This window comes from Zootoca vivipara, chromosome 7 (assembly GCF_965207765.1).
Source record: "Zootoca vivipara chromosome 7, rZooViv2.hap1.1, whole genome shotgun sequence".
Lineage (NCBI taxonomy): Eukaryota > Metazoa > Chordata > Lepidosauria > Squamata > Lacertidae > Zootoca > Zootoca vivipara.
This window is the reverse complement of record NC_142590.1, coordinates 43,982,583-44,000,463: the sequence shown is the minus strand read 5'-3', so window position 1 is coordinate 44,000,463 and position 17,881 is coordinate 43,982,583. Positions and strand designations below refer to the sequence as shown.

The window sequence follows — 17,881 nt, the reverse complement described above, 5'->3', positions numbered from 1 at the left end:
TATTCTCAAATGACAAGTTAAGACATACCTGCCATTTGAAACATGAAGGATTTTTATTTTTAGCCATTGACTGTTTTATGATGCTTATGCATTTTAATGATTTTATGGTTGTTGAGTATATTTATTGACTAATTTTTGTAGTGTCCTAGAAAACCTTTGGGATGAAAGGCAGTTTATAAATAAAACAAATAAGTGAATAGTTACAGTAGACCAGATCTGCATCTGTACCAGAGTAGGGGTCTTTATCATTAGGTGATATGAAGAGCCCAATCTGGATTGGGACACAAGTGGAGGGTTAAAGCTCCCACCCCCTCCAGGGTCTTAATCTAGCCCAGGCCCACTCTAATTACTTCTAAAATGACACCAACACAATTGCTAATTCTGTTAATGACCTTAACCAGAATACTGGAGACTCACAGACTGGCTATTACTTACACAAGGTACTGATCTCTGATTTTGCGCAGCTGCATAAGATCAGGTTTGATACTGTTCATTTTCTTGTCAGTTTCCCGGTTGTCTAGAGCTTGCTTCTTCAAATCCTGTTCCAGTTGCAGCTTACTATCATGGATTTCACCCAGACGCGATTTTAATTTTTCATAATTCATCGCAATGCTGTAAAGAAGTGACTAGTTTTTAAAGGGTAAAAGTTACACACAAAAATAATCACTCTCACCTACAACTAAATAGTACATAGTGACTGTATTAGGCACTGTGGAAGACACTGGCTTCATTCATCACACCTTCAGACTAAAAGTGTCTCCACACAAGAGCTTCCTGATCCTGTTCTACAACTTAAGCACTAAACCACAGGTGCAGAAAGTCTACCTTGGAATAGCAGTTGTAAGATGTAGAACAGAACATTCTAGCAAAAGCACTTCTTCCTCGCTATTATCTAAATATTATTTGGACGAAGATTTTCATGACTAAAATTATGCTAACAGAACATGATTCTTGACTTGAGCTTAACTGAAGAAAAAATGGAAAAGTTTGAGCACTGCCCTACTACCTCTTTCTTATAAGGTCTTATACCTTTTCAGTCTCAAGTTAAGAGACCACATGTATCAGATATGATCCTAGCTGCATCTTATGATCTTCCACTGATAGTCTGCTGCATCTGTCTCATCCTTCAGAGATAAAGTAGGTGGCCACGGCAGACAGGACCTTTTACATATTGGCATAAAGATTACTGAACAAAACAGGGAGGGTGTGCTGCAGAGTCTGCTTTATTAACATTTGGGCAGGAGGGTTTTTAATTTGCCTTTCCTGTGTAGATTCTGCTGGTTTAATATAATGCTAGATTTTTTAATTCCATTTGTTGTTTTTATTATGAAAACACTTCTGAAAATTGCACTGTAAGCTGTATTGGATGCTTTGTTAAGGAGAATAAAGATTTAAATTAATTTTAAAAATAGAGACAAGTTACCCTATTGTTTATTACAAGCTGCCCAACTACTACCATTTGAACCTCAGAAGTCATTTTTCCTGAATAAGATACCTCACACTAATACTTTTCACAGTTATTAGAAAAAGCATCCACACTATTATGTTGTTTCATATCTAACAAATTATTTAATTGAGAATCTATGCTATTAAGAACACTCTTAAGAATAGCCACCTAAGTCTAGCAAACTGTCTCCAACAGTGATCAACCAGATTTCCATTTAGGTAGCTGCCCTTTCCTAAACCTTTTCCAGCTCTATTAAAATTCTGTCATTCCTTTTTCAGAAGAAGTTGATCTGGAGCTCTTCAGCCTGCTTGGGATTGTGCTTCTTGAGTAATTTCAACTCAGCCCATGATTTACTAAATTTTAAACATGAAAAAAGTTGCTATCTAAATTCAACAGAACACCAGGTAACATGCAGTCAGTTTCCTTGTAAAGTTCATACAGTGTGGAAATTGCTTACAACATAGGTGTTTGATCTATATATAGCACAGTAGTTATGTAACTGAATATGATACTATAGTGTACAGTGGGAATTAATGGGAGAAATTATAATTATGGAGAACACAAATGCAGTTACTACCTGAGGCCAGGGCTGGCAATAGAAGTGGCATTTGGGCAGACCTACCGTTCAATTTCCTTCTCATTTCCTTCTCTTCTGAATCGTTCAATGTATTCTTTGCTATATCGCTCTTGGGTGTGACATTGCTCTTCAAATATTTTAATTGTTTCATTAAAAGCTTCTATTGCTGTTCTCTTCATTTGAATTTCCTGCACAGAGAAACCAATTTCAAAAATCATCATTACTCACCAGAAGCACAAAGCTGTAGAACTATTTGATTATTATTTTTACATAAATCAAAGCAGATAATTTATAGGTCTGAGTCTATCTGATCTGATTCAGTATTGAAAAGTTTATAATCCAAACACTGAATGAATCACCAATTTAAAGTATCTAATCTACAAGACCCTCTGGTTAGTCAGATACGCGCCTGCTTTGCCTTCTTTCACCTTGAGAAAAAAGTAATGATGTTGTTGTTGTACAACTTTATTGAGCATTTCACAAAATAAAGCCTTTAAAGCAGTTTACAAAACAACTCAAGTTCTAAGAACAATATCATTTCAACAAACTCTAAAAACAATAAAACAGTTTCTAAAGATATGCAATTGTTTCATAAATGACTGGTTACACACCTCAGGGAACGCCTTAAACAAAAATGTCTTCAATACATGCCTACACGGTATGACACAAGGCACCTGTCTAATTTTGGCAGGTTACTTGAGAGACTGATTTATGCCAAACACACCCAGCAGATTGCTGTTGTCTGTGGGAGAGTCCTGCAAGTTTCAGCATCTCAGAAACGCAGTAACTCAGAGCAGAGCTTTTAGTGTGGCTGCCCCTGGTCTGTGGAATAGCATTTCTACTGAGATATGACAGGTGCCCACAATCTGCAAACAGTTGAAGACATTTTTGTTCTAACAAGCTTTCCCAGCTGTATACAAAAGTCTTTATCATAAGTCTCTACATGTTAGCGTTTTAATCTTGTTTTAAATGTATTTTTTGACTTTGTGTTTTTACCTGTTTTTAACTGTGTTACGTGTAAATCTCCTGGTATGCCCCGCGGAGGACCTTAAGGTCCACAAACAAAAATATTCTGGAGATCCTGAGCCATAAGGTGGCTAGATTGGTCCCAACTTGGTGGAACGCTCTTTCACAGGAGACCAGGGCCCTGCGGGGTTTGTCATCTTTCCACAGGGCCTGCAAGACAGAGCTGTTCCGCCTGGCTTTTGGGTTGGATTCAGTCTGACCCCTGTGTTTTCCTCCCTCATGGTTTGGATTTATGGACTAAAAATGAGGCTGCATTTTAAATTTTAATATTGTATTTTAATCTGTATTTTAATTAATTGTTTTCTTTTCTTTTATGTCTTATTGTAATGTTATTGGTGTTAGCCGCCCTGAGCCTGGTTTTGACTGGGGAGGGCGGGGTATAAATAAAATTGTATTATTATTATTATTATTATTATTATTATTATTAAATTGCCCTGAGATGGTGGTTTAAAAAGCTATTAATAAATAAAGTGCAATATTAATAACAGATTCTAAAGAGCTAGAGCTGCAACACTAAAAGTGCCGTTTCTAGTACAAGCTAAGTGCACCTCTAGGGCATATACACACATCATTTTTTTCTTATGCCACCTTTCCATAGATAAAACCATGCTTAAGTTAGCTTACAACTTGAATTTTTTTTGGCGTAATTACAAATATAACAAAAATAGCCATAAACAATATATAAAACTCATCAAAAAGTATACAACCTAATTAACAATTTCCACATTAAATCATAGTAAGATCCACAGTAAGCCCAAGGGAAGCCCCATAGTGTGTGTGTTGCAGGAATGCAGTCTTGAGGTTAGTAGAGTGGCCAAGCTAACTTGGTCCAGGAAAAGTCATAGGTGTCTTACTAACGGAAGCTGGTAGAAGACACTTCTAGCCTCCAAGGCCACCTGTACCTCAAGTGACAAAGATGGATTCAGGAGCGCTTCCAGATAATATACCTGCTCTTTCAGAGGGTGTGCAACCCCAATCAGAACATGTAACTGACCTATCTCCGAGACATGGGGACCACTCACCCACAAGACCTATGTCTTGTCAGAGTTTAAACTCAGTATATCTGCTGCTATCCAACCCACCACTGCAGACAGATACTGGTCCAGCCTGCACAGCCACTCCCACGTCAGATGTTACATAAAAACAGTGGAGTGTGTTATCAGCATACTAATAGCACTTTGCTCCGAATTCCTTAATGCCCACTCCGAAAGGCTCCATACAGATGTTAAAAAGAATTGGGGGCATAGATAGGGACCCTGTGGATTGGCTATGATGGCTAGGGGCTGATGGGAACTGGGAGTGTTGTGGTGATTTTGCTAGTGACCTCTATTCACATGTAATTTTTTGTTGCTCTGAATCTGCATAACCATGGCTTCAGACATAATAGCAAACTATATTGAGGAATGACTATATAGCAGGCATGTCCAACGGGTAGATCGTGATCTACTGGTGGATCACTGGACGTTCACTGGTAGATCATTGGCTCCCCCCAAAGAAACTGAACAACTGTGGCTCCCCTAAAAAAAAGCTCAACATTTAAGGGCCTTCATCCTTCCTAAAAAAAGCTCAGCAACTTTGACCTGAACCCCAAAAAGGGGGGTAGATCACTGCCATTTTTTGACTCTGTGAGCAGTCTCTTAGGAGTTGGCCACCCCTGCTATATAGCCTGCTAGCTAGCCAAAGCAGTTTGTGCAAGTCACAGACTTGGATCCTGAGACCCATTAAATGCAGCAAAATCTTGAGGTTACAGTGTTTCAGTACAGTGGAACCTCAAATTTATGAACACCTCAGTTTACGAATTTTCGGTTTATGAACGCTGCAGACCCATCTGGAACAGATTAATTCACTTTCCATTACTTTCAATGGGAAAGTTCGCTTCAGTTTATGAACGCTTCAGTTTATGAGACTTCCGGAACCAATTGTGTTAATAAACCAAGGTACCACTGTAATGACTGCAAAAGCAGAGACACGGGAAGAAATATTCTGTGGTAGCATAAGCCTTACACAGTATATTTACATCATCTTAGAATATTTTCATACAAACACCAAGGTCCATACTTTATATAACTCTTTGTGCTGACATTAGAAAAAACCAAGAGAGACCCAGTACATTCAAAATATATTCCAAATAGATGAATCAAATATTCGTAAACAACACACCATGCCAACTCTTGTCAATGGTGATGGGATATATGCCTCAAAGACTTTCTAGGGTGCATTTCAGTTTTTTCCTGTTTGTTTCCAATACTATTTGATTTAATATTTTAGCCAATGCACAGTGTGCAGTTCATTTGATGAAATAATCATTTGTGAGTACAGCTTTAGCAGCAGTAACTATGAGACAGACTGGTTCCTCAAAGTGTCAGCGTAAAGAATCAAGCCAGTCTTGCACAAATTATTGTGCAATGCACACCTGTATAATGGCTTACACAAACAGTTCTTTACTCAGAATATTACCCAGTTTCTCAGTGCAAACACTTTCCATCAAGTTTTAACTCTGTTTCTGTTAGCGCAAGATGCTTTGCTTTCATGGAAAATTTTGTTAGGAGGTAAGCTGTACTGTTTAAAGACTGAAGGATTTTTTTATTATTATTTTCCTGCCATTCCTCTGGGAGACTACCACTTAGCAGATTCATGATGCTGTGCTGAAATGTTCCACAACAGAGCATGATCTTCCTGATAGCTTGACATCCAAGACTATACACTCAAGAATGCTATTCATTCAAAATCTGTAACAGTTCCCTTCTGCTGGACATTGCCCTAGCTATATGTAAGGTGGGAGCAGATTCATTTTCCTATGCTGGCCTCTAACATACAATCAGGGGATAAAAAGTAGGTGGGAAGTGTGTATGTGTCTTTAGCTTTCCTCCCAACTACTTTATCTGTGCAACCTCTCTTAGCTGCTTTTGCTCCAGGCTGGCTCCAACACCAGGTTTCTCAGTACTGTGAGCAAAAGAGCACAGATCAAACACCGTTCCCCCCAATTTGGATTTGAGATTGTGTATGTGCTGTTAAACTCTAGTTCAGGCCGAAGTTACCATGAGAACACAATGCAACAACACACCTGTGATGTTCTGGTGTATTCTTCATATAGTCTGTCATATTCCTTACTTTTCTCTTGATACTGGGTGTGGTACTCCTGAAGCTTTTTGCCCACGGCATCAATATTATCTTCTTTTACCAACTGATCCTGCATACATAAAAAAAGAAAATAAGTATACGTTTCTATGAAAGATATTCAAGTGCTGCAGAACTACCCTTATAGAAACACAAGTCAGCCTTAGCCTGAACAACAAAGCCTCCCTATACATCTACCAAGCCATTATCCCTAACTTCTGAACACTGACTATTCCTATTACTCAGGAAATACATATAAATATTTGAGATTGTAGAATTAACAAATTAGATTTGGGACCTTTTATTTGAGCAAGCACTTGCTTAATCAGCAATATTTCTTTTAGAGAGCCTGGTAGGTTTTCAATACTCTAATGTTTCTTCTACAAAACATATTTATACTATTTTGTCTTTGTAAACTTTATAGTTTGGAAGAGATACCAATAATGACAGAAAAAATAGGCAAAGTTCCAGATTTACTAAAAAGCAGAGAATCGGTTCATCTTCATTTCTCTTGCAAGATCAAAAGTTTTATGCACATACAGCCAATGAGAGACTATGACAAGCATGAATTTAAAGGAGTGTAAGCCAAATTAGGGACCAGCTACTTCCTAATATAGTGATGAATATTTGTTCTCATACAAAACCTTGTCTTTACAAAAAAAATGTTATTAAAACTCAATAAAAACACACATTTAATGGTAATACAGGGTTCTTTGAAAATCTCACCTGCTGGTACCTGGATACAGGATACATAAGCTTCACATCTAGTTTAGGGTTATACTGGGCAAGAGACTCATGGTGATAGTGGTTAATCAGTTCCACAACAGAATTGAATGTCAGTGGATCAGAAAAACCGTATTTCCCATCCCGGTGATAAATTTTTATCAATTTATTGTTGCCACCCTTCCTGCAAGAGAGAGAATTAAAAAAAACAAGCATATCATTATGTGCATTCATGTTGCATACAGTAAGTATGCTAAACCGAAAAGTCAAACAAACTCCTGCATAGTTACTTTGCACTACATGTTGTTGACTTTATATGTAGCATCCCATGCAATGCTGTAATCTGAAAGTAATATTCAGTCAAAAAACATCTTAACTGTAGTTGTCACAGGCTTCACTAATTTGTAAAAGGATTAACTAGAATTTTTCCAAAAGAAGTTCAAGAATTACCCTTTTTCAGTATTAAGGAATTGTATAAAGGAATATTTGACTTTTTAGCACATCATATCGTCCAGTTACTTTGATAGTACTTGTTTCCTACAAAACTTCATGCCTAACAAGCTAGGTGGCCACTAAAATACCTCATCAGTTTGTTTGCCATAGCTATTCTTCTGGATTCAGTATTGCATACATGAGTCTTGCCTACATGTACAAAGGGGCTACTCAGGGTTAGCAAATGTGGTGGCCTCTAGATGTTGCTGAACTACAACCCCCATCCAACCCTCAGCATTGACCATGATGTTTGCACTGATGGGAGTCCAACAACATCTGGAAGGCACCTTGTTGACTATCTGTGGGTTACTCAGGTAACAACAATGTTGGCACTTAACACTAAATCATGGTTAATGCCAAGCATCCCCAAACTGGGCCCTCCAGATGTTTTGGCCTACAATTCCCATGATCCCTAGCTAACAGGACCAGTGGTCAGGGAAGATGGGAATTGTAGTCCAAAACATCTGGAGGGCCAAAGTTTGGGGATGCCTGGTTAATGCTATGTGAATGAGCTGGAGTGAAATGCTGGGCCTCACATCTTCCCTATGAAGTTGAGGGAAGACTTCAGAAGTGTTTACATTCACTTTCAGGGAGTCCTGGCTTGTTATGTTTAAACCCAGAATCCTGGTATAACACAAACTCTGGTAAATTCCATAATCAGCCACCTTTAAGTAAAAACATGTGTTACAAAGCTAACTTGTAAAACCAAGCAGAATTTCTTTTAAGCCAGATTACCCAATTCAAATGTATAACCAGTGAAGTTTCCCTGTAAGTGAAATGAAACTCGTAGTCTCCAGACTATGCAGAAGTATGTGAGCCGAATGCATTACTTGGGCTCATTCACACACCACTAAACCAAAGTTTTGCATTTATGCAATGTGGTCACCATTTACCCTAAGATTCTATGCAGAATGAGTCCAGGAACATTCACAGCAGAAATATGTATTAATAAAAAGAGACGGCCTACATTTACTTGATGTAAAATGCCATTAATTTCTGCTGAGAAAAATACAGCACTATATTTGGGGACAACATTGTAGGGAAGCTAAAACCTACCTATCATTCTCAATACCAAACGTACACAGCCATTAAGAACTCCATCAGAAAGCGAGTCTAGGCTTGTTGGGGAGAGGAAAAGTTTATGATATCCCATCTCCCATCTGATTAGGAGGCAGGTACAAGCAGGACAATATTTTTACTTCTTCCAGTTTGGGATAAATGGAAAGTGTTGTGTTAACTTTGGGAGGAGGATTAAGATTTGACATGGCAGAAGCAACAGTCTTAAGTGATGGGTAGCTTTGTGAGAGAAGTAAAGGGAGAAGAACTGGGGAAAGGGTTGAAATTCTTCATCCCTCACTTTCCCATCTTTTAGCCGTTGGTGAAATTACAGCATTTGGGGAAGGCTATATACACTTTGTAATCAGACAATCCAAATGTCCTGCAAAGGAAAGACAAATTCCTCAAAAAGAGGGGTCCTGAGTTTGCTTATTTTATGCTGCCTTCAGAATTGAAATACAGTACTCAAGTTTTTTTTTAAAGCAAGAACTGAGGACAGGAGAGGAGAGAACAAGAAAAGAATGCGAAGAGCTACAGAGAAGTTGTAGGGTTCAACAAGGAGCTGTGCAAGGTCCTGAAGCCACATTACCCTTGCCCACTCTATTCTACCTTCACAGAGGGAAGCCTCTCTATTGTCAAAAAAGCTAGAACAAGAGTACACCATAATTCCCAGCAGCCCCAACCAGCATAGCCAATGAATTGGGGAGATGGGAGTTGTAGTCCCAAATATATGGAGAGCTACCACTAAACACAAAATTGGTTTTAAACAGAAAAAGCTAATAATTCTCACGGTGCCAAAGTCCACTACAGATTGCAAATTCTTTGATGCAACATAAAGCTGTTCACTCTGCACTCTCTTTGTATAGCTTAGCAGAAAATGTAAACAAAGTTCCAAGATAATGAAAACATGGTGCTTGTATTTACACTAGCTACAAACACATGGACAAATTTATCACCAGGTACTACCCACAATTTGTGCAGGACAATAGAGAGGGCAAAATTATTTACCGCAATGTCAGGGTATAGTCTCCTTGTTTCTTTGTTGATGCATCCCGCACCAGGAATGTTCCATCCGGCATGTCTCGTAATTTGTCATTTACCTCTTCCCTGGAATAACAAAATGTAGATCAAAGTATTACTCATTCATAACAGCACCACTCATTGTTACAAGTGTGTGTGGGGTGCCTTTACTTTGGTTCTGAAATATTTTTTCTTTAAAACTGTCTCATTCCAGTTTTATGTTGACCAATACATAGTATTTGAAATCTGTTTTAAGAATTTTCAAAGTTAAATTTGAACTTTTAGATTCTGGAAGGAGCTGCACCTGAAGCCTCATTTCTAAATGGAGGCCAATAGTTGAGCACCAACACTTAACTGTACCTGCTTAAATAAAAGGCTGCTTCATACTGCCCTAATGTCCTATAGAGAAGTTGTATTTTATTTATTTTATAACAAGATAGTAATTGTTTATTACTATTACAATTAAAATTTATTGGTTTACAAGTAAATAGAGACTTTATACTGCCTAGGATGATATTCAAAATAAGACTAGAGGTTTATTATCTATCTAGAGACAGGAGAACAACTGTGAAATTAAGGATTTCTCTTTGGCTCTCTGTACATATCCAAGGGCACCGTGAAAGATCACTTATTCAAAGACTGATAACTTTCATAAAGCAAGCTTGGCAGTTACTGGGCAGAAGAATTTCTTTCATGAGATAAAAAGAAGTTGCTGCTTGGCTAGCAGAGTCAAAATATTTGTAATTTGCACAATACATGTCCTGAGTATCATATTTATAATGTTTGTTCTCAAAAGTGCCATTTTTATCCCTGGTTTCTCCTTTTACATAGAAAAGAGGTTGCTAAACTGAAATGTGTTTGGACAGATGGTCATGGATTCAGTATGAAAAGATAATTAAACTCAGGTTTCCTTTTATTTGTGACACTTAATATAAATGGTTTTATTTTAAAATTGCCAAATTGTTCAGGGTGGTTAAAACAAAAGGGGACTGTGAAGAGCTCCAAAAGGATCTCTCTGCAGTGAGTAAACAGGCAGTAAAATAGCAAATGCAGTTCATTATGAGCAAGTTTAAAATGGTACACATTGGGACCATATTTTACATATATGGCAATGGGATCGGAGCTATCAGTGACTGATGAGGAATGAGACCTTGGCATCAGAGTGGACAATACTGACCCAGTGTGAGGCAGCCGTGATAGGTACCATTAGGAACAGTATTGAAAATAAAATTGCCAATATTGTAATGCCATTATACAAATCTATGGTGTGATCACAGTTGGAATGCTGTGTACGAGTTCTGGTCACCTCATCTCAAAAAGGCTGTTGTAGAGTTGGAAAAGTTTGTGAAAAGGGCTACTAAATTGATCAAGCAGATGGAGCAACTCTAGTATGAAAGTTACAACAATACTTGGGGCTTTTTGGTTCAGATAAAAGGCAAGTATGAGCAGACATGATAGAGGAGTGGAGAAAGTAGACCGGGGGGGGGGGGATTCTGTCTCTCATAATACTAGAACTTGGGCACATCCAACAATTCTTAATGTTGGAAGATTCAGGACAGGCAACACAGTGCATAGAAAAAAATCATACAGAAATCATTCTCATAAGTGGTGGTCAATTTAGATGGCTTTAGAGGATTAGACAAATTCATGGAATATAAGTCTATCAATGGCTACTAGTTATTATGATTAGGGTCTGCCTCTACTGTTGTAGGCAGTATGCCTCTGAATAGCAGCTTGTGGTTATCAGAGGTGAGCAGAGTGTTATTGTGCTCACATTTTGCTTGCAGGCTCCTCATGAGCATCTGGTTGGCCACCATGAGAACTGGATGTTGGCTATTATGGGCCTTTTGTCTGATCCAGCAGTCTCTTCTTATGGTCTTATCCCCAGCCTCATAGTGAAAATTATTACAGATTTCTTAACTGTTTTAAAATGGTGACAACACAGTCTAGAAAATGATATATGTGCACTAAATTTAAGATTAATCAGTTCACAATGTTACCTGAATAATAGTAATACATTTTAATATGTACATACAAAGCAGGGGTATAGAAACATTGGCCCAGATGTGACTCATAGGGCCTCTGGATCCTGCCCGCATTGTCCCCACCTCACTCTGTACCTTTCCCACTGCAATTATGTGTAAAATGGCTTTATTCAGGGACTTTTCCCTCCATGTGTGATGCAGCCCTCCATACATCACAATCTAGCTTCAAAAATGCCTTCTATTGGAGCAATTAAAAGTCTATTTTTGTCAAAAGTGGTATGTGGGACATTCTTCTCAGAGAGAAGTGCAGCTGAAGAACCTTCCCTCCCTCTCCAATACCCCCCACAAAAAATAAGGCTTCAATAAAGTTAAAATGATGCACATATAAGATTCTGGGTATGGTATGTGGGGTATGCATGTGATTTGCATATGGGAAAGGCATGCGGCCTCCAGAAGGCTGGCCAAAAGGATACACAGCCCTATGATATAAAGGAAAGCTGCAAGTAAGCCACATTCTCCTTCAGGAAAAAAATATCTTACCTTGAAATGTCTCCCCAGTACCATTCGGCATCCTGCAGCGATGAACTGCAGTTCTCTTTTATCCCACTTGTATTTACTGGAGTTATTGGTTTGGAGGGCTTTGGAGGAAGAGCTGGAAGAGAGATTTTGCTGGTTTACTTTTTTGGCTTTATAACGATGTTTCAAAATATTAAACAAGGGATTCAATCAGGAAATAATACATTTTAGGTAAAGCATTGTATGGTACTAAAGACCCGTGAGAACTGAAGAGAAAGAAAAGGAAAGTGACAGAAATCTCTTTTCATCTGAGATTGTGGTACTAAAACAGAAAGTTAAGTTTAGAAAAAGTTTGGTTTAAATGAAAGATCATTTGGCTAAGAGTAATCAATTACTCAAAATATTTTTCTATTTACTTCTACAATGCCTACCACACTAAAGTAGTTAAGATGATTCACTGACTTCTGTTTCAAAGGCTACTTTTAAGTGCCCTAAGTACAGTAGTTCACTGTTCTTGCACATGCTGAATCAAGGCAATTTAAATTATACTGAATTTTACTAGTCATTCAAACTCTGAGTTGCTGATCAAGCATCAGATTCAGTTGGCAGCATACAAAACAGCCAGATTCCAGGATACAGGTTTGGTTCTTTGCTATGTCTTCCTCAAATTCCGCACGTTCACATTTCTCACATCGATAGCCCACCTTTCTTCCATCATGGAACCACAAGGAGCCAGTGCCCAATGCCAGACCGATTACCGGGTATTTGGTTTTGTTTGCTTATGTGGCTTAGAGGCCATAAAATTAAAACCACACCTAGAACAGATTTTGGAACTTTTTTTTTTTAGCATGAAAAAACTTATGGATTGGGCCATCTATTGGACACCTGTAGGACACTAGTCTTGCAGAAGACACTGTGAGTTTGGGAATCAGTCACAGTTCTGCCTTCGGTGATAATACAATACTTGAGCCCAGCACCATGAGAGAGTGGGGCTAATGGAAAGTAACACATTGAGTTGCAAATTCTGAAGTTGACTGTGAAGTGCTTAGGGAAAACATTCTACTTTTTTCAAACTACAGCAACATACTTCCATGTTCTGCATCCAGAGAAGACTGAAACTCCAAATATATAAGGAGAGTAGTACATAATCCAAATTCCAGCCCTTGACCCTAGGACTGGCCACGCTCCAATCTATTTTACTGAAAATTAGCCTACGGCTATGCTTGCAAAGACCAGGGCATTTTGGGATTGGCTTTGCATATCTGTGTAGCCACCCTGGCAATTTATGTTGCACTGCAGTTCCATGCCATAAAAGCCATTGGACTACTGACAAAGTGTCAGGACTTCAATTTGTGTCGAAGTCATTTGTAAAAAAAGTATCAATCCACATTTTTTGTAACATACTGTTCAGTTTTCTAAGGTCTATTCTTTCTCAACACTGTGGAAAAAAGTGTGCAGGAAGAAGAATATTTTAATGAATTGTCTACTGGACTTAGCAACATCCTCAAATGTAAAACATTGCCTGTTACTACACTACAGACACTGAGAGTGCAAGTGAAAAAAAGTACTAAGGTTAAGAATTATTCAAGTTTACTTGAGATTATTTTAAGAACTTCAGAGATGCTGCAACAAAAGGATAAAAGACTGCTTCACACATATATATTAAGAACATATACCACATGCATATAATTATGAATTAGGAGAAGGGGACGTCAGAGGACAAGATGGTTGGACAGTGTTCTCGAGGCTACGAACATGAGTTTGACCAAACTGCGGGAGGCAGTGCAAGACAGGAGTGCCTGGCGTGCTGTGGTCCATGGGGTCACGAAGAGTCGGACACGACTAAACGACTAAACAACAACAACAATATGCACATCTTGCTTGAAGAGGTTGCACATGTGTGTTCTCCTGAGAGGCTAGAGCACACCTACAAATCCCTGGTGGAGTACCTATGCTGGGAGCTTCATGCAGAGAATAAAACCTTTTATGCTGTTTTTGATAAGCAAGAAAGATGGTATGGATGATATTGTCTACCAAGGATGCATTATAGTAGTATTGCATCTTGGTTCCACTCTTGGTTGGGTAGACCTCAGAAGGTAGTGCTTGGGTCAGGACCCCTGCCCTGGAGTTGCGCTAGGGCAGGGCTGGCCAATATGGTGTCTTCCAGATACAGTTGCACAGCAGATTGCATCATCCCTGATCCCTGGCTGGGACTGATTGTGGTTGTAGTCTAATAACATCTAGAGGACATCACATTGGCTAGACCTATGCTAGGGAGTGTTGTATGGTTCAGCCTTGGACATCTATTCAGAACCATTGGAGATTTTATCAAAGGATTTGGAGTTGAGCTTATCAGTATGCCAATGCCACTCAGTTCTATTCCTCCTTTTCCAGCAAAACAAGGTGAGCTGGTTGAGTGGATTCCTGGCATCTGTATTGGACTGAATAATGATTAGTAAACAAGCCAAATCTAGACAAGACAGATGTTGAGAATGGGAGGTATGACTGATCTAGGAGCTGGTGACTTTCCTGTGCTGGACAGATGGTCCTATGTGGGTGGGTGTGTCTCCTCAGTGACCAGTCAGGTCAGGGCTTGGAAGGAACCCTAAGCCAGCACAAGATTGTTAAACACCAGGGGCCAAAGCTTACTCTCTTAGTGCTACTCTTTGAGAGCCACCTCAGCAAGAGTTCTAGCAAAAGCTAGAACATTCAACATAGCAATCAACCAACCAGTACACAAAGAAAGAAAACTACACGGGAAGACAGAGGAAAAGGAGGGGAGAGAGAAAAGATCATGAGAGAATGAGAGAAGGTAAATCTCAGGCAGCCTACTCTGCCTCTCACCTGGGGTACTATAACCCCAATACTACCTCTCATTTAGAGGTGCTGACACCCACTAGATTGACTCTTATTCTGACAATACATGGGGGGAAACCATTCATATTGGGGGGGGGGGGAGAGAGAGTCATCCAACAGTCAGCACAAAATACAGTCAGCACCCTAACAGAGCACCCCTGAATCATGCAGTTCCACCCTGAGAGTCTTACACCCATTTTTATCATTTGAGGCGCCAGTTCAGTTTTAGAGTTGTTAAATTTGTCAGTGAGATTTAGTCTTTGTTACACATAGGTCAGCTTGCAAATATTTATTCACTATTAAAAGAATTTATATACTGCTTTTCATTTCAAGAATAACAAAAGTGGACCTTCCATTGCACCTCAGGACAGAATGCCAGCATAGGAGCTGGAGGGCAGGCTGTGTGGCACCCAGCTCTGTCTTCCAACACTTTGCTGCCATTTCCTGCCCCTCCCCCAATATCTGCTGCCTGAGGGTAAGTATTTCATTCTGCCTGAGGATGAGACTGGCTGTGTACGGCCCATCCCCTTCACATGTTTGAGAGTCCTTCCCAAGTTCTCTGCAGTTTGTGAATAACTCAGCAGTGGACCTGTGTGCAGGTGGGCATTTTCAGAAGGCCAGGGACACCTGCTGAACAGTTGATCTGTGGGTGCCTGAACACACACATATGGAGAGGAGTGTTAAGACCTTTTGGAGAATCAATCCATGCTGCTCTTGCATGCTGCATTTCCGCTAGATGCACAAGCTAAACAGAAGGCAACCTAAGGCTTTCTGCTCCACTTCACAGAGCACCTAGCAACTCAGGCTTATTTGTGCAGTTTATGCACACCCAGAAACTCGAATAAGATATTTGTGTACGAGCCTGAAGTGCTCAGTACTCCATGTGGAAGAATGGAAAGATGGTCTAAATGACAAGCAGCACACAAAGAAGGGTGTTAGTTCAGTCAATCTCCCTTACTCCACACTGTCTGACTTGGACATTACAGATCTGGGGGACTGTGACACAAGTTATTTCTTAATTTAAAATATATCTTACCTTTCTACAATTGCTTAAGGCCACTGACAACTTCAATTTAATACCATTTCATTCAAAGTAAACATCAAAACCAAATCAAATTCCTCCCTCAATCTAATATTCCCAAACAAATGGGACTTGCATCTAAAGGCAAGGAAGGAAGAAAAATGATATGTGGTGGTGGTATGTTCATTCATTCCACAAAGCTGGTGCAGCCCAAATAACACTCTGCTTACCATTAACAAATAACCTCCCTGGTAGGAGAGCAACAGGGAAGTTCTCAATGCAGATCTTAAAAAGTTAGTGGGCTCTAATGGGGAGTGGTCTTTTTCAAGTCCAATTGCTGGAGGGTGAGCTTGAGGAGTTTGCAGCTGGGGAAGACTTCCCTTTCCAGGTGCACCCTTTAGGAAAATCACCCATGCAACAATTAGGCAGTTAACCCTTCTTTCTCCAGCTGCAACATTCATATACCAATACTGGCAAATACATTTATAAATACATAAATTCAAAAATCAGCATATGAAATTGGGCTAAGAACTTCAACAGTAGCAGTGCAACTGGAAAAGCACAGTCAATTATGTTTCCATCTGCCACCCCTCACAAACAGGCAGGCATGTGGCATTCTGCAATAACTGCAGTATTTGAATAGTCTTCAGCAACCCCACTTATGGCACACAGCAGTAGTGAATCCTGGAAATTACAAAGGTATAGATAAATTTGGTGCAAGTTCTCTACCTCCACTAAAAAAGGATAAGAACAGCATATCAGATGCAACTGGGGGTGGTTGGAGAGGACACTGCTTTTCCATGGAAAGAAATAGATCCAAGATGCATACCTGCTCCAATAAACCAACAAATATACTACTGATAATAGGTACATTTCACAGTCTCAGAGTCTCAAGCCTCCAAATCAACATAATCACCTTGTCTTGATTCAACTTCTGCTTGTTAACTGTCACCTATCTTAAGAGAGCTTCCACTGACCAATTCAGAGAAGTTGCTTAAAGAAAAATAAAGCTTGATGTAGTGACAGCAGTATATTGATTATACCTAACCACAAAGCTCTGCATTATCTCTCCTGGTGGCTTTATAGATATATTAAGTAACATAGGTGATAAAACTGATGCCAGTGGAACCCACTATTGCATATCCCAGAGGATGGGCTGGCTTCTATACTAACCACTATCTGGGATTGTTCTAACAAAATGACACAGAGTGAAATCAGTGAGATGGCAACCTCTACTAGATGTTCCAGATGATGCAGTAAGATACTATGGTCCACAATAACAAATGCTGCTGACAATCAGAAGGGAAGCACACCCTGTATCTCCAAATTAAAATGTCCCACCAGGGCACCTAAAAGTACATCCCTATTTTGTTGAACAGAATAAAACATATTGAACCAAAGTGTAAACGACACATCATGGGATTCTGAAATATTTCCCTATACTTCACTGCTTCCCCCTCCTGTCCAAGACCTTTTCTAGCTCAGAATTACCTTCCCCAAATTGCCATTTTACTGGAAGTAGGAAATACAAGGACCACACATTTTTGCTTTGTCGTATTCCTGTTTTTCACTAAGCTCTACAGGATATTCTAGTTTTTAAAAAAAAATAAAAAAATAAAAACTCGTGTTAATTTAATGGTTTTAAATCCCCTCCCCACTGGCCACTGTTGCCATGCAGCAGTAGCCATTTCCCCAAGAAGCAAATTGAGATGAAGCTTCCTACCCAAACATTCTTCTATATTGCCAGACTGGTGCCCATGGTCCCTGCCTCTGGATGCGGTGGAGGCTGAGGAATTCAGCTAGTCTCTATGGCACAGAAAGAGTGCTAGAAAGCAGCTTCCTGCAGTCCTCCTGGGTTTTTCTTACTGAGCTGGCACAGAGAGAGTAAACCACAGGGAGTAATAAAAGGCTCCAACAGTTCTGAGGCTAGAAAGCCCTCTTTGCTCTTGCATCTCTCTTTTCAGGACTCCATAAAAGCCAGTCCACTGTCCCAGGCTGGAAACAGCAGGGACTGGTAGGAAGTTTCTGCCTCTCAGAAAAAGCCT

At 39.5% G+C, this 17,881-nt stretch overlaps 1 protein-coding gene across 6 annotated transcripts in view; it reads right to left on the bottom strand.

The window, feature by feature from the left end:
- Window positions 1-17,881, bottom strand: part of PIK3R3 (phosphoinositide-3-kinase regulatory subunit 3) — a 252,695-nt gene that overhangs the window by 5,472 nt on the left and 229,342 nt on the right. For all 6 annotated transcript variants that reach the window (XM_035123276.3, XM_060276934.2, XM_035123281.3 and 3 more), the window contains 6 exons: window positions 11,984-12,095; window positions 9,447-9,545; window positions 6,894-7,074; window positions 6,115-6,240; window positions 2,070-2,212; window positions 436-612 (listed from right to left, as the gene is read on the bottom strand). In XM_035123276.3, the coding sequence (XP_034979167.3) occupies window positions 436-612; window positions 2,070-2,212; window positions 6,115-6,240; window positions 6,894-7,074; window positions 9,447-9,545; window positions 11,984-12,095 (838 nt within the window). The remainder of the gene's footprint in view (window positions 1-435; window positions 613-2,069; window positions 2,213-6,114; window positions 6,241-6,893; window positions 7,075-9,446; window positions 9,546-11,983; window positions 12,096-17,881) is intronic.